The sequence below is a fragment of the Xenopus tropicalis genome, chromosome 4 (genome assembly GCF_000004195.4).
Source record: "Xenopus tropicalis strain Nigerian chromosome 4, UCB_Xtro_10.0, whole genome shotgun sequence".
In the NCBI taxonomy this organism is placed as follows: domain Eukaryota; kingdom Metazoa; phylum Chordata; class Amphibia; order Anura; family Pipidae; genus Xenopus; species Xenopus tropicalis.
In genome coordinates this window covers 23,712,076-23,736,123 of record NC_030680.2, presented here as the reverse complement: position 1 = coordinate 23,736,123, position 24,048 = coordinate 23,712,076, and the positions used below count along the sequence as shown (strand labels likewise).

Here is a 24,048-nt window from a genome sequence, read left to right as displayed (position 1 = left end):
CTTGTAGGTCAGGTCTTCTACTACTTTCTGACCCCTGTGGCATATAACTTCCTGCTACACTGGTTACAAGAGTTATGTTTTTTATAGAACATCCAACACAACAGTTATGATCAGTTGCAGGGCAATTCTTATCCCAGAATGCATTCTCACCTTGGTCTTTTGAACCATAAAGTCAACATGAACAGGAGTTATTTTCCCTGATTTCATTTCTCAAGCCGGTGCTGTTGGAGTTTTTGCATGACAAGTCCGTGGGGATGAGGAGAAAAATTGCAGAGCTTACTGATTGCATTTGCATGGTGCTATAACCAATGGAAATAATGTGGTTATTATAACAAACTCTGATAGGAATTGATTTGGGGGGTGGTGTAATTCTCAGCTCCTTAGATAGTTTTTTTTAACGTTCTAATGAATTAACTCAAAATGCGTGCACCCATAATAGGTTTCTTATTTCTATTGTGTCAGTTTAGAGCCCTTTCCTTTATTATTTGGAAGGAGTTCATCATTCAGATATGTTGGACACTGGAAAGAATACCTGCAGGAGAATAACATAGCTGGATCTTTTGTGTGTGGCTTTGCGCTGTAATCCATCAAGAAAATGTACATTGGAAATGGAATTGAATGTAATATCCCTGCAGTCTCCTGCGCGTATATGTCCAGATCTTTCATCACAGAACCAACCTCTGTATATTTATACTTTGCAGTAAATAACCTTATCAAATGACTTTGGCCATACACAAACTGATATTTGTCATCAATTCGGCCACTCCTGGCTCAGTCAGCATCTTACTGGCAAATTTATGGGGGCAACATACGGCTTCCCCAACTGATATTTGCATGGGGTTCAGGCAGCCATTTGGGTAAGGACATATCAGGTCTGCAATGGGTCTAAACAGTAATAAACATGTGATCTGTTTATTGGCCTGGACTCAATATATAGGATCACGCTTACAACCACAAGCCTGTCGAACATTCAGGTCTTAGTATGGCTAGCTTGAGTATAACATCTACTTTGGGGAGTACTCATCCTAATGAGTTCCCTACAGTGTAAATCACCCCAACTGTAATAACACATGGCAGCCAATCAAATGTGGAGTTAGAATAAAGAAAGCTTATGTCAATTTTTGGTTACATTAGGTCAATGTAGTAAGGGTTAATTTGCACAATGAAGAGCTATATATTTCAATTTATATATTTCCATAAAAAAACTTCTTATACCAAGCCACTGTTGTCTAGTGAGCTGAACCAGTGCATTTCTGTTGGAGAATTCTATAGACATAGATGTCATTTTTGGACTTGCCAGTTAGAGCCAATGTTGCTTTTATAAGCCAATGTCACCTTTCTAGTCAAGCCCTATAGCTCCTTATAACGCATGTCCTTTCTTTAGCCCTTCTATAGACCTTCCATCTTGGATTGTTCTAATATTTTTAGCTTTTCTTTCTTTTAGCGGAATGAAGCTGACGTATCCTGATGAGGTCATAGTAACATTTTAAACCAGCTCTGATAGTGTGTGTCTATATCAGGAAGCTTCTTGATATATAGTGCAGGTAGGGGACCTGTTATCCAGAATTCTTGGGACCTGGGGTTTTACAGAAATGGGATATTTCTGTAATGTGGATCTTTATATCTCTACTAAGTCTTTACTACCTCTATAAGTCTACTAAAAAATCATTTAAACATTAATTAAACCCAATAGGATTGTTTTATTTCCAATAAGAATTAATTATATCTTAGTTAGAATCAAATACAAGGTACTGTTTTATTATTACAGAAAAAAAGATGTTGATTTTTAAAACCATGAATTATTTGATAATAATGGAGTCTACGAAAGATGGCCTTCCCATAATTTGGAGATTTCTGGATAACGGGTTTCCGGTTTACCCATACTTGTAATACCAAATGCACATTTGTACAGAGAGATTGCCTAAGACTCTTTGGGGAGATAGGGTTGCTTTTTCGTGGCCCCTTATTGGCCCATGACACAAGGCGGGGCAGGAAAATATGACGCAGAGGGGGCAGGGCTATGATGCAGAGGGGGGCAGAGCTACTAAAGTGCCAGGGAAACCGGAGGGAGCTGCAGGGTGGAAGAGGTAATGGGTGGGATGAAGGCATAATGGAAAGCGAAATGGAGGTGGAGTGGGCGGAATTGGGGCAGACAGGAGGCAGAACATTAGGGATTACAAATTTACTGGCAAATTCATAGCTGATAAATTTGTAATACTGGCACTTATTTACTGTACTAGGTATTTGTGGACTAAATGTAGCATAGCTGGCCAACGGCATAGTCTCCCTTAAAGTAAACCCTTCCTGGGGTGCCCTCTTCCTACCTTCCTTATAGTTTGTACCAGGAAATTCAACTGTGAACCAACAGCATCAAATAGCCAAACAGAAAGACTGATATGAAAAAGAAAAAAGGTGAAAGTGAGAGGGGCAAATCAAAAGACAGATTAGTTGAGCAATAAAAAAATAGGTTGCAGAAGGGAAGAGAGCAAGATAAAACTGGAAATGTAACAGTAAAACTGACTGATAAGGGAAGGATGTGGTCATTTGGAAGGCCACAAGTGGACCCTTGTTGGAATGGCTATGCAAGTGGTGGACCAGACTGGGCTGACCCTATTGGCTTGCATCAGTGATCGTATCACATGAGAGGCCAATGCAGACCGTATTTTCCAGTTGAAGTTGACATTTTTTGCCTCATATGCAGGCCAGCAAGCTGCTGACTAGAGTGGCCACGTTAGCCGCCAGTATTGGTCTGTGTATGGCCAACTGAAAGGAAAGAGGAGAAACAAAGCAATGGGAGAGAAGGGTTATAAAGGGATGGGAAAGTGATGGTGAGCATGCAGAAACTGGAATGTCGTTTGACTGGATGGAATGGATCTGACTTTGCAATATGGGGCTGTGCATCTATGCTCCTTGGGACTGGTCATTATGGGCCAGATATGGACCTGTGCAGTATAGTGCAGCATACTAATATAGGCTTCTACAATCACTCCTGAGTCATGGGATATCCCTTCCATAGAGCCCTCCGTGCAATAACCGCAGCCCGCCAATATCCAGGCAGCAACGTAGAGCGATTTCCAACAAGCTGCTTTTTATTGTGTCTCTTCGAGAAGCCACATAAAGCAAGATAAATATTCCCAGCGCTCGGCTCACGTTATAAAAATAACATCTGCACAATCCTGACCCCAGATGGATAAAAACAAAACAACGGCTCCCCTAATCCTCTCACCAGGTGACAGATGTGAAAAATGAGGTCTGCGTTTGTGTTCAGAGGTGAGACGCCGGCGCACGATTAACAGCTCACCATACTTTATATTTAGCGTGACTGTATGTACTAATATCAGTGCGTGGCTGCTCGGGGGCAGTGGCGTAACTAGATGTTATTGGGCCCCACAGCAAAGTCATATTAGGGCCCCCAAAATGTCCAAAGGTAAATATATAAATAGGGGGTCAGCTAGTGCAGGTCTGGGTGGGTGTCAGGCCCAGCCCCTTAGCACCTTTGCCTCTATCCCGTGACCTCCCTCAACCCTTTGTGATGTCAGTGGTAGGGAACCCCCCTTCATGATGTCACCTGCGGGTTCAGGTCTCAAGACTCTGGGATTTGGGCTCAGGTTGGTGCAGGTTATTTAAAGGGGTTGTTCACCTTTCAACAACCCCTTTAGATATTTTGGGACAACTTGTTATTGGTTTTAATGGTTGGGTGCAGACGCACATGTTGCTTTGCAGCAGGAAGAGAAGGCATTTGACAGAGGTACTGAGCACTACAGGGTCCTATAACTGAGCCTTGAATTATGCTGGTATGGAGATCCAAATTATCTGGAAATCCCTAGGTCTCCCGGATAACAGGTCCCATACCTGTAGTGTAATGGAAGGCATCAGCAGGATCCGGGCTCCATGTTCCTATGTTGTTAGTGTAGCAGGGCTTGTTTGTGTGCAGAGCAGAGAATGCATTTGGCCCTAACCTCAAAGGGGTTATTGGCCAGAAAATGTTAGATTAATCTAATTTATAGCTGGCAAATACAGGAAGATATGCTTGTTTCATGACTTCTCCAAAGGAGCAGATAATTGTCCAGTTTGGCCATTCAGATTCAATGCTGGGATTAATCCAATAGATATTTGGAGTAGGCCCCATACAAGCAACTACCAACTACCAATAAATCCAACTCAAGCTTGTCCAACACAATAATCCCACTTCTGAATTCAATGCAAGTCATTGTTAGTATTTATTTATGTTTGTATGTATTTATGTGCAAATTCAATGTCTGTGTGCAAAATAGATATTTTTTTCTCCCAGGTAGACCCAAAGATTTAGCTGTTGGGACCAGTAGTGTCCAGTTGCACTACTATATAGTGTAGGGCACTGGTAACATGGCTGCCCTTTTCCCTGGCACTCCCCTAGCAGTTTAGACACCTAAGGGTGGGGGGGTCCTTATTCTAGAAGGGAAGTCCCAAAAGTATGATCATTGTAGTTCTATAGTTCTAATGCGTAATAATAATAAGGCAGAACAGCCATGTACTCTGGGCCCATTTTGTGTAGATGCCCACCTGAGCAGACAAGTGGGACACTGTGGAATCCAGGCCTAGGTTTAGGTCTAGATTGATTAGCACATACTCTGTAATAGGTCACACTAGGTTTTATAGAGTTATAGAGTTAGCTAGAGAGCAGCTCTTGGCTCCGACGAGGATTGTCAGTGGGGTTAGAGATCCTGGGGTTTACTATTGCCCAGAAGTAGGAAACAAGAGTACAGACTCAAGGCTATTGTGCTGATTGACCCTGCAGGAATAGACTCTTACTGACCCAGTGAGTATACACCTGATCTGTGCTATGATGAATCCTGTATTATTGTTGCTATTAACTCTTGTGTGGATTTAGTTAAACAGTTCATGGTTAAGTTCAAGAACCACTGGCACCCTTATTGCATTTCACCGAGAGTTATAGTTGCACCCTGGCCTCCACCATATGTGAGGTCTGACGCCTGAGAGAAATAGTCTCATCCGGGGAAATGTGGTGTAAGGTGGTTGGTTGTGGGGTAATTCGGGGGGGCCCCAATTTGCCATAAGCTTACTGTAGTTTTACTGTAACATCATTTGTTTCCTGCGAGGGGTAACCCTCAAGAACAATTGTGTTACAAAATCCCCATTAATATATAGTTATCTGCCTTCTGCGGGTGGTCATTGTGCGAACAATTGGATTTCCTCTCCCAGGGAACGTGAGAGAGAATGTGAATAGAGAAATAATTAGGCCTGATATGATCCTGCTATTACTTTAAATTCCCTGCCTATAAAAGAAGAGCCAAGATGATAAATGAAAAGCCGCACTATGCAATATATATATATATGTACAAGTTTCATAGACTGATGGAGCGTGAAATATATAACAATGTTTGCGCTGCTCCTTGGCAAGCAGAGAAAACAATTTCGTAGGGGCGGCTTTTTTGCCAGCGAGGTCAGTGATTCCGTAATCTCCTACTAGATATTTTCCTACATTCCCTATAAGCGAGAGGCGTTGCTATTTAACCAGCTCCGTGTTTGGCATCTGCTAAAAACACAAGTGCCTGTTATTTCTGAGAGAATGTTGTAGCTGTCACAGTTCCTAGCGTTCTATTGCATTTCCCTGGGTCACTGACACGGCAGGCACAATAAAAGGGGGAAAATGGAAAATGTTTCCACGTAAAAAGCAAAGTCGCAAGTGTGGTCATGTATTATGAATTAGATTAAAATGCAGTGATATGGTACTACATCAGGCCCGGACTGTGGGTTCAGGCAAATGCCAGAGGGGCTGCTGTAAGATGCCATAGACAGTCATTATTTATTGGGCTGGTGGGGGGCTGTAAGATGCCACAGACAGTCACTATTTATTGGGCTGGTGGGGGGCTGTTTGGGCCTCTGTGTACTTGAAATGTCAGGGCCAGTTTTGAATCCCAGTCCAGGCCTTGGTGCAAAGTGTAAAGAATAATCGCAAACCACCATGTTTTTGGCACTTTGAACCCCGCCCTACACTTAGCGCCCTAGGAGCAGGTCTGTGCTTTCCCAGGAAATTGACAACTCTGTATTTCTAAGGATAAGGCAGGGGGCAGTACATGGGTGTCCTCTTGGCATAATCGTGGCAGCACCAAGGGGCAAGTTACAAGTAGGTCCTGTACATACAGCTTGACTACTGCAGGTAGAAGTTCTTTGTGGCCACATTGGCACCTTGGATTCAGCCCAGCTGGACGTGGTTCATGGAGGAGCAATTTTGTGCCCTTTCACACTATAACTATCCAACGATTTCATAAATGAGGCCCATTATCCACAAATCTTGGGACCTGAGGTTTGGCAGATAAGTGGGCTTTAGGCATCATGAATCCAACAGAGGCAAGTGGTGAAGCCCTGGAGGCACAAGATTGTCTCTTAGTCAAGGAGGGTCTATATTTAACAGCAGCTATAGGTAGGTAGGTGGTAAGTCTAGGGCAATCAATGGGGCACTCCAGGTTGAGCATCTAAATAAAGCACCAGGAAGTAATGCAGAGAATAAATAACAGAGATTATATATAATTTCCTGCACCGGTGGAGTTTACTTTCTCATACATATGCTGTAGGGCCAATTAACTTTCCTGGGGTGGAAACCAAAATACCTGTAGGAAACCCACATGGGGAGGACACATAAACTCATTACAGAAAAGCGTGAGTGTGCGTATTGTCTTCACCAGTGTCGGGCATGCATGGCATCACATTGGGCAAAATATATTTCACCACTGTTCCACCAGCTGAAGCCTATCCTAGGATAACAGCTCTGAAACGGATGCAAAATTTAGTATGTTGATGCTATTCATGAAAGATACATGCACCCAGGCACACTCATTGCACATGTGGGTGATTACAGGGAGCACCTATGTGCCCGCGCAGCCCACTCTGATGTACAGAAAGCAAGTGCAGGCTAAGGAACGTTAGAAGAACCAACATGGATGTGGTGGTGGTCCCAAGGTCCCACTAGAGGTCACATCCCTATCCGCAACTGGCTGGTGGCATTGTATGCTAATGCCTTTATTATTGCTGGGCACATTGGCATGGTGACACCGCCATCATTTTCAAAATATCTAAAACTTGCATTGGCAAATGTAGCACCCACAGCTACGCAAGCAACTGCTTTTACACTGACATTCCAGGCAGGAGGGAGCTACATTGTGAGGGGAAAAGGCAACTTAAAAGTGAATTTTGCTTTTCTTGACCTCCGTAGAAAGCAGCACCATCTTGTGGTCAGAAAAGGTTTCACTGTTCTTTAACGCCTGTGTAGATGGTTAAATTAATAGTAACAGAGGCCAGGGCATGGGTTTAACTGCAGATGAAGCAGACCCTGCAGCTGCCAGGACGTATAGGGTCACTTATTTCAGAAATGTATGTATAAAGCAGTATAGTTGCTCAGTTGTTTCATCTGTGGTGATTGGCTGCGGGCAGTATGGACTGCACCAACTCGGAGTGGGGGTCCCAGTTTGTAGATTTTTTTTTTTTTTTTTAATGTTGCTGACTCTCACCATGGTCCTAGGGCACAATGACCACTTCCAGTGTAACATCTATCATGTTATTATCTTTACTTTCCTCCCTGCTGCAAATAAACAGGAGGTTATCCCTAACTATAGATATATGTTGTACCATGCTGTTTTCAAAAAAATTCACTTGGTCAAAATACAAGGAATTTCAGCAGATGTCTGGTTGTTATGGTCCAGTTGCCCCCTAGCAACAAGGAAGTGGTTTGAATGAGAGGCTGAAAGATGAATAGGAGAGACAATGAATAGAGAGATAAGTAATAAAAACTAACAATAACAGTTCACTAGTAGGACAGCTTTATGGTTGGGGTTAGTTCCTTTTTAAAGGCAAACTGCCCCTTTAATATTCTGACAGATATTTACCTATACAAAAGACCTGGCCTCTAATGTATCCTGTGATTTTTTCGCAGCTGTCTCCTGGGTCGGACGAAGACGATGGTCACGACACTTCAGGAAGGGAGAACCTGGGTCGCATTCAGTTCAGTGTGGGGTATAATTTCCAGGAGTCTACCCTCACGGTTAAGATCCTGAAAGCCCAGGAGCTGCCTGCCAAGGACTTCAGTGGAACCAGCGACCCCTTTGTGAAGATCTATCTGCTGCCAGACAAGAAGCACAAGCTAGAGACCAAGGTCAAGAGGAAAAACCTCAATCCACACTGGAATGAAACCTTCCTCTTTGAGGGTGAGACACAAAAATGGAGGGGTGGGATGGGGGATGGTGGGGCAGACTTGGACCATTACAGAATAAAAAAGATGATAGGTCTCAGTACTGGATATAGGTTATCAATGCTTCAGTCCAGCCAATCAGTATGGCACCTTCCATTGATATGTCCAATTGCAAATATGTAGGCAAAGGCTCCTGCTATGTACATATCCTTTGCTACAATGATAAACAACTGCAAGTAAACCTTACTGGAAATCAAGGTGATCCAATATCCATATATGCCTTTATTCTACATAATGCTCTTATAACATGAAATTTGACTCTTATTTAATTGGGGGGGGGGGGTTTGTTTCAACATTTTCTCCTTCTCCCACATTGGCTCTTAAGGGGGTCGTTCATCTTAAAGTTGAGTTTTAGTGTCCTGTTCCTAGCAACTTTGCCATTGGTTTATATCATTTATTTTCTATAGTTTTCAAATTACTTTCCAGCTTTCAAATAGGGGTCACTGACCCCAGCAGCCAAAAAACTATTGCTCTGTGAGGCTGCAGTTTCATTGTTATTGTTACTTTTTATTCCTTATCTTTCTCTCCCACTCTATTCCCATATATTGTTTGAACCATTGCTAGGGCCAATAGCACCCTAGTAACCACACAGCAGATAAATGCCAAACTAGAGAGCTGCTGAACAAAAAGCTAAATATCTAAAAAAGAACATTAAAAATATAAAAAATGTAGACGCATTGCAAATTGTCTCAGAATACTAATGTCTACATCATACGTAAAGCTAATTTAAGGTTGAACTACCCCTTTAAAGACCAAGGCGATGGAATCAAGTAATAATAAGTACATATATATATATATTAAATATAATGGGTTTCAATTTCACTGTTCTGCACTGTGCAGTAAAAGAACGCCACTGATATGGAATAATAGCAGAATGCATTACTAATGTAATCTCTATCCATTAGACTTAGCTTAAGTGTATAGTGCCCTCTACAGAGGGGAATGGACAGATTGGACAGATGGAATCCATAGTGTGTGAGGATCCCTTTATTTATGGCATTGCAGCGCCCTATTAGCCTTGTGTAAGTGGTGCTATAAATACCCTGCAGAATGAACTGCACACGTCCCTGGAAGCAGAAGATCCTTGGTTTGTTAGAAAGCCTGTTAGCTCCCTGCCAAATAAACCTGACACTGGGGACAGTTATTGAGATAGCCAATCAATTGTATGACTAGCGGAAATGTGACCCCAAGCAGAGAGGGGTCATTGGTCTCCCTGCTTTTGCCTTTGATTGATGGCCTGCGATGCTGTTGTACCAGACTTCATTGGCCCAAAAGTCTCATTAGGGGGCGGAACTATTAGCCATGCATTAGAGCTTATTTGCAGTAGGACTAATATATGGTGTCCGTTGGGGCCCGGCAAAGACTGATGTTTATTGCTCCTTCCTACAGGTTTCCCTTATGAAAAAGTGGTGCAGCGGGTTCTGTATCTCCAGGTATTAGACTACGACCGATTCAGCCGCAACGACCCCATCGGAGAGGTCTCCATCCCCCTAAATAAGACAGACCTGACACAGATGCAGACCTTTTGGAAGGAGCTGAAACCGTGCAGCGACGGAAGCGTAAGAACAATCACTTAGTGTTCTGTAAGCCGTGTAACTGCTGTTTGGGGTGCCATATTGTCATGTCACGCAGACGTGACTCTTGCATCTGTAATGGAACTTCCCAAGAACCAGCCTTGTTCTGCGTCTGTTAATTATAGATACAACATCCCAGTCATATGGGCTGGCGAATAGAAGCACAGACAGAGCAATTTACATAGGTGCTCAGCGGAGCCGTCAGCCAAAACTGGGACGCTAGTGAGATAATGATCCAGCCCTAGTTTTGCCTTTTCGCTCTTCAGCACCAGTAAAGCCATAAAAAGGGAAAATGTGAACTTGAATACGATTTGTTTCTATCCTGAACGTGGGAAATCGTTTCTGTGGAACAGTGCGTTTGCTCTCAGCTGCGTTACGTTCCTCTGTGGTCTCATCACGGCCCTATGTGCCCCGTTATGTTCAGTATGGGGCCCTGACCCACAGTGTTATAATCACTGATTTAGGGCATTTCATTTCCTGGTGTTACTGATCCAAGATGGTGTATATTTCCCTGCGGGGTATCTAGGGTCAGTGAATAGCTGTGATTTCAGTAAATCATACTATTGGAACATGCGCCAACGTATTATCAGTTGTTTTCTTCCTGCAGGGCAGGGTGCAAAGCACAAATAATGGGGGAATCCACCAAGCATTTTGCACTTTGTCCCCTGCAGTTTGTCCCCCTAACAAATTTTGGTTTGGAAGCCGGAGTTCCCCTTTAATAAAGGTGGTGTTTAAAGCAATAAAAGCTCCAACATGGAGCAGGCAAATGCTGTGTATGCCACTGGCAACCACATGGAAGTCCCCCCATCCTTACCAACCAGCACTTGCCAAATATACACACATCATTTTTGTATTTAATATAAGAAAAGAAAAAGCAAGAAGTCTCAGTTATTTAGGTAATTAAGGGAAGATAACACTACTGTTTTGGAGCACAGAGACCTGCTTTGTCCTATGAATACACTGCTATCTGCTTTCAGCAGCACTGTATTCATGAGGTGCAGACTGGAGGAGGCATGCAGGCAATCCCTCCTAACTTTCACCCCCTGAAGCTTCCTTGGGGATGCCTACATACCAATCACCTTCTGCCCTTATGAATACATCACTCCAAATGTGCAGTTCCTTTGGTTTCATTCTCAGAGCCCAACAAACTGAGATTAAAGACACAAACTTCAGGGTAGAGTCAAAGTGCACCCTGCCCAGCGCTTTGTACATTTTATGCTTTTGATGGAGAGCTCTACGGTTTTCATCACCCCCCCCTCTCTCTGTTTTACTCACATAAACACAAAAGCCGCCTTACGCTCCCTGTTGTCCCCCGGGCCCCCTACACTGTATCACAAGCTGTAATTACAGCAGCTTACACAGCCCATCTGAGCGACAGAGTAAAGGAAAGAAGAAATATTTTGCAGCCTTTGCGCTCCCCTAATGATTTAATTGTATGTTCTCACTCGGCATATTTACATCACCTGTGGTATCTGTGTGAGCTGGTAACAAAGCCAGCAATCCAGAGAGCTGGGAGCGGGGCCTCGTTACTGCACGCTAACCAGCGGCAATGGCTGACAATTCCCATTACAGGGAGCGGCCTGGGCTCACAGAATAGCAGCTGTACAGTTAGTGCAACTTCAATATTGCTGCTCGTGGCTAATGCCAATAAGGCCTGTGGTCTAGCAGCTCATTTGGGTTATCTTCCCTCAATTACCTAATTAACTGAGACTGGAACTTCTTGCTTTTTCTTATATTAAATACAAAAATGATGTGTGTATATTTGTGCCATTTGGCAGGTGCTGGTCGGTAAGGATGGAGGGACTTCCATGTGGTTGCCAGTGGCATACACAGCATTATTGCTTTAAACACCACCTTTATTAAGGTTAACTTCGGCTTCCGAACCAAAATTTGTTAGAGAACCCCACACAACATAGAACCCCCTAATATACCTATCACTGTAATCTGTTCCTTCAATAAGTATGACAAAAAAACATTTTTATATGCTGAAATCCAGCTACAAAACAGCTCTTCTCTTTCTGCGTCATTTGAAATCTTTGCAGGGGAGGAGGGACTAAAACGCCGATGTTACAAATTGTAACAACTTCTCCACAGCTTACAGACAGCATGCAGGAACTACATAACCCACAATGCATTGCACGGTGATGTTCCTTTCCTTATTGACATCACGTGAGCAGGGAATTGTGGGATTGGGAGAAGGCAGGCTGAGGACAGACGACTACTGTTATATTTTATTTGAGTGTCAGAGTAGTCAGCCAGATCAGCAGGGGAACAGGGGGTGGGGCTTGGGGAACTGTTCCAAACCATATTATAAAACCCGTTATCCAAAAAGCTGAATTATGGGAAGGATGTCTTCCTTACACTCCATTTTAATCAAATAATGCAAAATATAAAAACACAATTCATTTTTCTCTGTTATAACAAAACATTGCCTTGTACTTGATCCCAACTACTCCTTACTGGAGGCAGTATTTGGCTCCAACAGAACACTGTTGAGACTGTTTGCAAGGACTGGTTAGCTATGGAGTTGCACTTTACTGCAAAGTGGGGACTAGGTGTCCTGCTTAAGACAAAACCTATGACAGAAATTCTGTTTTTTGTTTTTAACAGGGGAGTCGAGGGGAATTGCTCCTGTCTCTGTGCTACAACCCTTCCACCAACGCCATAATTGTCAATATCATAAAGGCACGCAACCTGAAAGCCATGGATATCGGCGGCACCTCAGGTATGTGCCTAGTAAATTATAGGCAGTCAAGTCCTTCCGTTCCCATCTCAGCAAACCCATTCTCTTTAGAGCCCATTTTGTACATAGGGGCTTTATTTTGCTGAAACATCAATGGGCCTACCCCAATTGCAATAGAGAAAGGAAGAAACATGGCATATACTCTACTAAATCTTCCTTTTAAATGATAGTATAGTATCTGTGTACAGCTTTTTGTGTGCAAAGAACATTTCTTCTGCATTGGTCCATTTATAGAGATGTGGCAAACGCCATGCTTACCTTGGCCTAGGCCCACTATTAATGTGCATTTATTTATGACCATTAGATTGTCTGTGAGAAGTCTTTATTTATGTCTCTATCTATCATTTATCTACCCATCCATCTATCTATCTATCTATCTATCTATCTATCTATCTATCTATTATCTATCTATCATCTATCTATCTATCTGTCTATCTATCATCTATCTATCATCTATCTATCTATCTATCTATTATCTATCTATCATCTATCTATCTATCTATCTATCTATCTATCTATCTGTCTGTCTGTCTGTCTGTCTATCTATCTATCATCTGTCTGTCTGTCTGTCTGCCTGTCTATCTATCTGTCTGTCTGTCTGTCTGTCTGTCTATCTATCTATCTATCTATCTATCTATCTATCTGTCTATCTATCATCTATCTATCTATTTATCTATCTATCTGTCTGTCTGTCTATCTATCTATTTATCTGTCTGTCTGTCTGTCTGTCTATCTATCATCTATCATCTATCTATCTATCTATCTATCTATCTATCTGTCTGTCTGTCTGTCTGTCTCTCTGTCTATCTATCTATCTATCTATCTATCTGTCTATTTATCTATCTATCTATCTATCTACCCATCTATCTATCTATCTATCTATCTATCTATCTATCTATCTATCTATCTATCATCTATCTATCTATCTATCTATCTATCTATCTATCTATCTATCTAGCAATACAGTGTAATCAATGCTAAAATGAAGTATTATGTCCTGTTCTGTGAGAGGCTTTGAAGTGCACTTATTCTGGTAGGACTGGTGTAACCTGGTGACATTACATTAGTGACACATTGCCTATAACACCTTATTACCTTTCTTGCCAGACCCCTATGTGAAAGTGTGGCTCATGTACAAGGATAAAAGAGTTGAGAAGAAAAAGACTGTGGTTATGAAGCGCTGCCTGAACCCTATTTTTAATGAGTCGTTTATCTTCGACATCCCTACTGAAAAGCTCCGGGAAACAACCATTATCATCACTGTCATGGACAAAGACAAGCTGAGCAGGAACGACGTCATTGGCAAGGTGGGCCTAGGGAAATGAACAGGGGCCCATCCTAGATTCTCCATTACTTGTCATGTCTGCGCTGCTTCTCCCTAGGTGCTGCCTACTTAGGTATATAGGGCAACTGTAACACTGCCTGGGAGACTGATGAAACATACAATGGGCAGTGAGAAAGAAATGCATGATGGAACATCACACAGAGAATAAATTCACAGAGGATCTAAAAGAGTAAAGGAGTGAGGGAAAGGCTGGAAAGCAAGAGAATTTAAGGGGTGCAGAAAGGAAAGGGCACTGTAGAATATGAGCAGATAAAAAGAAGACATGATAGCCAGACACAGAGTATGAAAATAAAACAGGGAAACAAGTCACAGGGAGCTGGGAAAAGGGGTGTAAAGCACAGAAGCAGGGGAGAACGGTGTGAGGCACAGGAGATAGTTAGCAGGGAATGAGACAAAGGCTCAGGAGCTGGTAAGCATGGAGTGAGACATGGAAGCTGGGGAGAAAGTAGAGGGACAGGAGCTGGTAAGCATGGAGCGAGACATGGAAGCTGGGGAGAAAGTAGAGGCACAGGAGCTGGTAAGCATGGAGCGAGACATGGAAGCTGGGGAGAAAGTAGAGGCACAGGAGCTGGTAAGCATGGAGCGAGACATGGAAGCTGGGGAGAAAGTAGAGGGACAGGAGCTGGTAAGCATGGAGCGAGACATGGAAGCTGGGAAGAAAGTAGAGGGACAGGAGCTGGTAAGCATGGAGCGAGACATGGAAGCTGGGGAGAAAGTAGAGGCACAGGAGCTGGTAAGCATGGAGCGAGACATGGAAGCTGGGGAGAAAGTAGAGGGACAGGAGCTGGTAAGCATGGAGCGAGACATGGAAGCTGGGGAGAAAGTAGAGGCACAGGAGCTGGTAAGCATGGAGCGAGACATGGGAGCTGGGGAGAAAGTAGAGGCACAGGAGCTGTTTAGCAGGTAATGAAACACAGAAGGTGGGAAAGAAGACAGGCATTGGAGCTGGGGAAAGGGAAATGTAGTACAGGAGCTGGGGAGAGTGGGTACAAACTCTGAAGAGGGAAGGTTGAGTAACAAAAGTTAAAAGAGCTACTAAAGGAGAAATTGATTACAGGAGATTGTGGAAGAGAAGTAGAGTTCAGGACACATGAAATGCTTAGAGAGAAGTGGCTACAAGATAGAAGCAGAGGAGGGGAGCTGCTGAGAGAGAAGTGGGGCACAGAAGCTGCTGAGAGAGAAGTGGGGCACATAAGCTGCTGAGAGAGAAGTGGGGCACAGAAGCTGCTGAGAGAGAAGTGGGGCACAGAAGCTGCTGAGAGAGAAGTGGGGCACAGAAGCTGCTGAGAGAGAAGTGGGGCACAGAAGCTGCTGAGAGAGAAGTGGGGCACAGAAGCTGCTGAGAGAGAAGTTGGGCACAGAAGCTGCTAAGAGAGAAGTGGGGCACAGAAGCTGCTGAGAGAGAAGTGGGGCACATAAGCTGCTGAGAGAGAAGTGGGGCACAGAAGCTGCTGAGAGAGAAGTGGGGCACAGAAGCTGCTGAGAGAGAAGTTGGGCACAGAAGCTGCTGAGAGAGAAGTTGGGCACAGAAGCTGCTGAGAGAGAAGTGGGGCACAGAAGCTGCTGAGAGAGGGGCAAAGCTGCTGGAGAGTGGGCACAGAAGCTGCTGAGAGAGAAGTTGGGCACAGAAGCTGCTGAGAGAGAAGTTGGGCACAGAAGCTGCTGAGAGAGAAGTGGGGCACAGAAGCTGCTGAGAGAGAAGTGGGGCACAGAAGCTGCTGAGAGAAGTGGGCACAGAAGCTGAGAGAAGTGGGCACAGAAGCTGCTGAGAGAGAAGTGGGGCACAGAAGCTGCTGAGAGAGAAGTGGGGCACAGAAGCTGCTGAGAGAGAAGTGGGGCACAGAAGCTGCTAAGAGAGAAGTGGGGCACAGAAGCTGCTGAGAGAGAAGTGGGGCACATAAGCTGCTGAGAGAGAAGTGGGGCACAGAAGCTGCTGAGAGAGAAGTGGGGCACAGAAGCTGCTGAGAGAGAAGTGGGGCACAGAAGCTGCTGAGAGAGAAGTGGGGCACAGAAGCTGCTGAGAGAGAAGTGGGGCACAGAAGCTGCTGAGAGAGAAGTGGGGCACAGAAGCTGCTGAGAGAGAAGTGGGGCACAGAAGCTGCTGAGAGAGAAGTGGGGCACAGAAGCTGCTGAGAGAGAAGTTGGGCACAGAAGCTGCTGAGAGAGAAGTGGGGCACATGGACTGGAGATGAAAGGAGATTGGAAGCAATGGACAAGGAAGGGAGAGGTTGTTAAAAGGATATTGGATGAGATGAGGAGGGAGGGTGACAGAGAAGGGGGAACAAGAACTAATGAGGGAGAACCAGATGTGAAAGAAACAAATGTGTCTTGAAAGTAACAAACAGCATAATCATTTCCCCGATGCTGAGAATATATTTAACCCTTTTGCATCGGACACGTAAGGAGCCTTTTCCCAGGTAACCTCAGTTGTTTGACATTGCCAGTATTTAATAGACAGAACAGCCAGAGAAGAAGTTAATAGCCTAGAACATATTAGTGGCTGACAACACAAGCGACAAAAAAGCCTATTAAAGGCAGATGTAGAAATGCTCACAGCAGATCAATATATTCATTTACTGCTCAGGCTCACATCGGACCTTGGCGCAGAGAGGGAGAAAGAGCATCTATCATGTTTCCAGTGACCGCTACAGCCCAGTTCTGCAGGGTCACATAACAAAGCCCACAAGATCAACAGCTTAAATGGCTTCTTGAAAGCCCCTCTGCATAATCATACCTTTCTGCAGCGCTTCCTTCCTCTCTTTCTTGCCCCCCTACATCTTCTCCTCTCTGTCTCCTCTCAATTCCTGGGGCTGTAGTTCTGTTATTACCCACCAGACCCAAACCCTAAGGGGTTTTGTGCAGCGGTTCCTCCTGGGAGTGGTAACCCTTCTCTCTAATATCTAATATCTCTAATGTCTTATTTATAGATGTGTTTCCTTCTTCCATGGCCAAGAAAACGGGGCTCCTGGCTATTCAGGAAAGATGGGGGTCCTCATGTAGTTGGGTGGGGGTAGATTTACATAAATAAGGAATGCCCAACCTACTAGTCTCCAGATGTTAAATTAATAGACTATTGACAAGAAGGTGTATATAATGGGCAGTAATCTCTGTAAAGTGCTTCTGAATGAAGGATAATAGTAATAAAATGAAGGACGGAGGGGTGTACGCAAGGAAGGACAGGGGGAGCATACAGAATGAAGGACACTGGTGAAGGTACTGAATGGCAAAAAGAATGGGTATAACGTACCAGGGGAGGATATAGAATAAAGGATGGGGGAAGTGTAAAGACCGAACGAAAATGAAAATGTATGGAATAAAGAATAAGGGTGTACGGAATGAAGGGCAGAGGAAGCATACAGAAGAAAAATGGCAGAGGGAGAATCATATTGAAGAACAAAAGGAGTGTATGAAATGAAGGGAAGCATACTACATGAAGGAGGTAGAATTTAAGAAAAAAGAGAGAGAATGAAGTAAAAGGGACGCACAGACCCGGGGGGAGGGTACAGAATGAAAGAACAATGAAAAACAAAAGTACAGAGTATAGAACAAGAGGAGTCTGTAGAATGAAAGATAGAGGCAGTATACCAAACGAAGGGCAAGGGTATTGTACAGAATGAAAGCCTGGGGGAGCCTACAGAATGAAAAAAACAGAAAGTAAATAAATGGGAATGTACAGATAAGCAGAGAATGGAGGATGGGGGGGGGGGGTACAGAACCAAGGACAATGGGGTGTGCAGAATGAGAGACGGGAGGGGACAGAATAAAAGATAAAGTTAGCAGCAGGTAGGCACAGAGAAAGGAATGACATAGTGACATTCTATATTAATCTGCCACTGGCCTTCATCTTTTTCAGTTTAACCTTTTGTTCTATAGCTCTGTTATTTTGTAATTCAAATTATATGTAGTTGCCATAATCTGTGCCTCTAGCAACAATGCAGTGACTTCAGTCACAGATTGGGAAATGTCAAGTAGAGGGACTATATACAAATAGGCACATTTTCCTGTTTATGTGTGATATGGAAAATAAGGAAAGAGCTGATAATGATACAGGTATGGAATCCATTATCTGGAAACCTTCTATCCAGAAATACGGGTAGGCCATTCCCCATACACTCCATTTTAATCAAATAATTGAAATTTTTAAAAAATTTTGTTTGTTTTTTTTAATAGTACCTTGTACTTGATCCCAACTTAAGGTCCCCATACATGGGCCGATTTTAGGTGCCGGTATTGGTCCCTTAGACCGATTCGGCACCTAATCAGCCCGTGTATGAGCACTACCGACGCGCCTGCCCGACCCGCCTGCCCGACCCATATCTGGCCTGAAATCAGCCAGATATCAATCGGCAAGGTTAGAAAATCTAGTTGGATCGGGGGCCACATCAGCTCATTGATGCGGTCCCCGGACCAACTTTGCCTATACCCGTCGTTATAATTCGATCGTTTGGCCCCAGGGCGACATCGCCAAGCGAGCGGATCTGAAGGTGTATGGGCACCTTAAGATACTGTATAATTAATCCTTACTGGAGGCAAAACAGTCCCATTGGGTTTATTTCATGTTTAAATTATTTTTAAATTACGGAAAGACCCCTTATCTGGAAACCTCCAGGTCCTGAGCTTTCTAGATAACAGGTCCCATACTTGTATGTGGGAAATGCCAAGCTAACAAATGCTCAGATATGAATGAGAATCTTCACCGATGAAGTGTTGCATGGTTGGGTTACCCATAACTATGGCATCTGTCTTCTTTCTGCAGATCTACCTGTCTTGGAAGAGTGGCCCCGGGGAAGTGAAACACTGGAAGGATATGATCTCTCACCCCAGAACGGCTGTAGCGCAATGGCATCAACTCAAGGCCTGATTTGGTGGCCTCTTTGCACTCTGTCATCTCCAGAAGTCCTCGGTTACATTCAACCAATGCATTGGCCACACTCTTACTGTCTGCACAACCACAACCTGCAGGCTTCTCCAAGGAACCGCCAGCTTGGATCTCTGGGTAACCGAAAGCCCCAGGGCCAGACTGTGCCACCTGTACTTGTTATACTAGGCACAGCTGCGGTTCCCCTCCTGGCCTCACAAGGCGTGGCGCACACCATAAAGCAGTGTTACAGAGACGCTGAAAAAGCTTGGGCGAGATGGCCCTGTAGAAAGCCAGTCAGTATGCTGCGGCACCTGCAAACTTTCCATGGCATCTTCAAACACGTGGCAGCCACAGGAGCGCATCTAGCGTGCGTCAGTAGTGGTGGCCGGCGCTGCAGCTCGCCTTTTGTAGTTGTGCAAAGGTGCACTAAACCCTCTTATTCTATTTTTTGGGGTTTTTAATCTTTGTTTAAATTTAAAAAAAAAAAAAGCAGTGATAATGAGCAATACCGGAGAAATTGCTACAGAGAAACATCGCTGGAACATGGAGGCAGATTACAAAGCATTCCGGTCCTCAGACTCTTTGCCATTTGTGCGTGGTGTTCCGTGTCCAACGTGTGTAAAATAATGTGTGTGCGTGGGTGTTTTATTCTCCCACAATTCACCCTTTTTATCCTCTCTCCTCCCTTTGGCGGAGTCGGGGGTAGTGCTCTGGTACACTTGCATATCTTCATATCATAATAATTTGTGTAATTTGTAGCTTCCTTTGTTGTCCTTTATTTTTTTAATTCTGTTTTTTTTTTTCACAAAATGGTTTCCTTTTTTCACAGTTTCACTAAAAAAAGGAGAAAAAGTTAAAAAAAAAATAAAAAATCAACTACAATGTTGTGTTGTAGGGAGAAGATCCGAGTCGCAGTTGTTCCGTTGTAGATTTTCCAGATTGTTAGTACTGATTAGAAAGTGACCATTTTGCTGCCATGATGGTTTGGGTGCAATTCCGGCGCCCAGCGGGCAGCACTATGGTTTCCATACACAAGTCTAGAGCCAAAGAGGATGCTGCCCGCTTACAGCACAGGGAGCTCGGTACCTCCTGGAAAGAAGGAAAAGATAGAGGTGAAAGCCCTTCTCTCCTGGTGATCCTTTCATGACCTGTACATTTCTGTACCTCCCTGGCCTTCTGAGTATCACCAGCCACATTGAGTCTTCCAGGATGAGGCCTCAGATCTTCCCAGGGCCTCTTTGATGTCTCGGCTTTAGAGACGTGTGTATAGAGTACAAACTAACTGAAAACGTGCTGATTATGGTGTCTGTGTGGAAACAAGGAAAAAATACAATGTGCTTAATAAAAGTGAAACATTTTCTGTCCAAGTGTCTCTCTGTTTGGGCCGGGGATCCGATGGGTCAAAGGGAACCTGTGATCTGGTCTGTGCAGTCATCTGTGACCCTTTCTGTCAGCCTTTGGCCACTGCAGGTTACACCAAGGCTACACCCCAATAAGCCTTGACCACATCCCTTGCTCCACCCAAGCAGGGAGTACCGATATGGGGGGACTCCCAAAAAGAATAGAATAGTTGGCATGTCTATTGTAATTATAATACAAAGACAGTTCTCTTGATCAACGGTTAAACCTTCCTCCACCCAAATATTGCAGGAGTTCCAACGACAGCTTATCAAAACATTTGCGCTGGGCCCCCCTGCAAAAAATCTTTGGGGGGTGGCAGCACGTATATGCAGGCCCCAGAAGAACATGCAAGTTTCATATGGCTGGGAAGGAGGAACAATATTATAGTAATCCTAACCCAGCCCCCCACCGCAACCAAGGGGTCTGCTGTATGATAGTTTAGCCACTGTACCCAGGGTTCATGCATACTGGGAGCTGTAGTCCAGCAACCTTAGGGATCAAGCCTTATAACTATGAATAAAACTGTTCAGGGCCAGCAGGCTCTCCAATGGGCATCCATTATTCTCTATGTATATGCTACTTTTCATGCTGCAACTGAAGGCAATAAGCAAGGAAAACAAAATGTTACTGTCGATTTAAGTGGCATAAAAATGAAATGTCCTAATGGAAGAGAAAGCAGGCTTCCATGACTCTATATCACCTTGCAACTATTGGTATTGCTAACCTTGATGCTCAAGCTAAGGGGGACTCTTACCCTCCCCCAGCCACCCCCCTATAAATGCAGTGTGGGCTGCTGGGCTACCTTGAATCTACCACCACTTTAAAGGTTGCAGTAATTCCAGAGTTTACACAAATAGCTGTGTCTATAGGCAACCTGTGCCTAAAGAATCGTCATGATCCATACATGCATTCTGCCTTGGTACCAAACAAGCGGCACGATACAGAGCTATGGAGGTTCCTCTTCTAATAATGAGCACACAGCTCTGCGTCGTGACGCCTAGAATCTATATTCACGTCCCATTCGGATAATGAATACGCTGCACTATATAATTACCATGATAATCTGTTTGCCTCTTCCATACCCCATTGTATAATTAGTATAGAGATGATCTCTCTTCCTACTCCTTATAGGGTGCTGGCAACTGTGTTTCAAGTTCCAAATTCATTATGAGGCTGCTGATAACTGGATATTACTGAGAATTTGCTGATATTTTCACTCGTAGAGCCCAGCCGTTCTTTACTTAATTGAGATGAGTACAACTAAACATCATCTATATTGGAGCTCAATCCCCAATCATCAGCACCCTACTCCTTCACCTTCTACTTACGCCAGAAAACAATAGAGGTATTTGCACCTAAACATGATCCTCACACTTGTATTTGCCCCAATTTGCCTGCCCAGTCTGCCCTGATGCATTGCACATACGTGTGCCTATAGGTGCAGGGAAACCACACTTCTGCCTAAGCAATACTGGGCAATACTGGGCAATACTGGGCAATACTGGGCAAATGTCAGTTTGATGCAGCAGAAACTGCACCATCCCAATATTTTTTTAGCACAATGGTGTCCAAATTGTGTCAACCCTCGTAGCAGCAAGGGTGGCCACTAGTCCAGTATTTTACTGGCCCAGCAGATAAAATACCTGGCAAGACTGGGGCTGGTATTACACATTTACCAGCAATGTACTTGAAATAAATTTGTAGTAACTACTTCTCTACCCCTGGCCTACCTCCTATCCGCCCCCTTCCCACCTCACAACCCCTCTCCCAGCTCCACTTGCTCCCCTTCTACCCTGTCCTACTCCCTCTTTGATGTGGCCTAACAAAAAATTGGAGACCCTAGCGGCAGCTGCAATCATCTTGATATTGTATTGGGAAATGCTGCATGGTGGGTCCAATACTGCACTTGCAGGAGGGCAATTCAAGGGTTAACCCCTCTCCAATCAGAAGCCTCAGAAGCACAGAGCTCTGGCAGCCACTGTAGGCCCTTCCCCACATCACTATTGTGTCCCTGTCATTGCTCTGACAGAGCCATGATACTTACATTAAGGTACATAGCAAACAAAGTGCTTTTCTAGATGGGGGGAATGGACTCTGCATTTTCTGCCTCCATGGCTTTATCTGCACTGACATACTCCTCTACTAACTACTGCCTTCCTCACATTAACATCCTTTTGTAGAAATTGTAAGAAGAGCAGTCTTTAGGGGCAAGGGTTAGAAGGTGTAGTGGGGTAAAATGGTGACAGGAGAGAAGCCTGGTGATGGCAACAATTAGAGCACAAGTGAAAAACACTAGTTTGGACACATCACCGGGCAGGCGTGGATGGAGGGGAGGTGGGAAAGTGGAAACCAAGGCAATAAGGCAAGGAAAGAGCAAGCACAGATCTGGCAGCAAGGAGCGAGAGAGAGACCCCCAGGATGCCAGTTTGGTAAAGTGCTGGAAAGGCTGCACCAACTGCAGGTTCCCCTTAGTGTTGCTGTGAGTGTCAGTCAGGGAAGGACTCTGCACTTGAGGAGCCCTTCGGTTCCAGTTCCAATAGGCCCGCACTGTAGCTAAAGCAGATCTAGGGCCCAGTTAGGGACTCAGGGAATTGGTTCATTAGTCAGGCCCTTTCTCTCCCGGAGCAGAGCAGGTTAGAGCCCCAGGTTCCGGTTCCTGTTAGGGTCATGTACCCCTCCTTAGCTAGTGGGCCAGTTCTATCCATGAGGAGAACCAGGACTAAATACTGGAGGGATTTACATTAAAGCAGTGATCCCCAACCAGGTGCTCAGGGGAAACATATTACTCGCCAACTTGGTTGTTGCTCCCAATGTCCCCAAAGCAGGTACTTGTTTGTAAGCTGATAGGGTGCATAGGGGCTGCCTAATAGCCAATCACAGTCCTTATTTGGCTCCTTCGTGGACGTTTATGGTGCTTGTGTTGCTCTCCAAGTCTTTTTTCATTTGACTGTGGCTCACAAGTAAGAAAGGTTGCAAATTTAATGTATTGGATCTCATGGATGTTACTCCACGGATTACAGATAAGTACGCACTGACATTTAGGGGTGTTTTTATTAACACTGGAGACAAACATCACTGGTGATGTTGCCCATAGCATAGCAATGTTAATAAATATGCCCCAAAGTACACACAACAATCAGGCCTGAACTCTCAGTTATATGTGGTGCACCACAGGGGTTAATACTTTGTGTTTCTGTATTGCTTTGTTATTTACTGACATTCTTTGTACTTGTTCTTTTATGGTTATGATTTGCCTGTTCTATTAGAATAGAGAGTTCGGCATTCACTCACATTATAAACAAGGCAAATGTGTATCTTTACTTTGTACCAGGCTGTTAAATGAACCCATGCCTTGCCAGGCTACCCAGAAGCGGTATCAGTAACCGATAATTTGATACAATTCCATGGTCTACTTAGCAGGCTGTTTCAATAGCCCCTACTGACTTGCCCCAAATGTTAGGGCAGGGGCACACTGAGCAGATCATCAGATTTTCTCCAGATGAATTTTGTACACAGACAAAGGAAAGTGGATCCACTTTCTTCTGCTGTTTTGTATAGTCCTATAATCAAGCACTGTCAGGCCCGGGCAGGCCACAAAGGCCTGGGCCTAGGGCAGCATCGGGGGGCAGCATGTGGCTGATATTTCCAAAGGGGGCTAGACGGGAGAGTTTAACAGCCATTTGAATCTCCCACCCTGTCCCCATTGCGCTGGACACAAAGAAGCGGCAGGTTGGTGAGAGGATTGCAAGACGAGGGGGTGGGGAAGGGCACGGGGGGGTGCAAACAGTAGGGGGGATTAGGGGAGCCATTCCCAGGGCTGCATGTAAAGATGCTGTGCCCATAGGTGCATGCCATGCCTGTCAATGGGGCTAAACAAAA

The 24,048-nt window shown here is 44.4% G+C and overlaps 1 protein-coding gene across 7 annotated transcripts in view; it reads left to right on the top strand.

The window, feature by feature from the left end:
- Positions 1-20,132, top strand: part of syt7 (synaptotagmin 7) — a 202,941-nt gene extending 182,809 nt beyond the window's left edge. For 6 of the 7 annotated variants that reach the window (XM_031900272.1, XM_031900275.1, XM_031900276.1 and 3 more), the window contains 5 exons: positions 7,931-8,201; positions 9,635-9,804; positions 12,430-12,544; positions 13,670-13,869; positions 18,664-20,132. In XM_031900272.1, the coding sequence (XP_031756132.1) occupies positions 7,931-8,201; positions 9,635-9,804; positions 12,430-12,544; positions 13,670-13,869; positions 18,664-18,768 (861 nt within the window). In that variant the 3' untranslated portion in view covers positions 18,769-20,132. 7 annotated transcript variants of the gene reach the window in all.
- Positions 20,133-24,048: the final 3,916 nt, after the last annotated feature.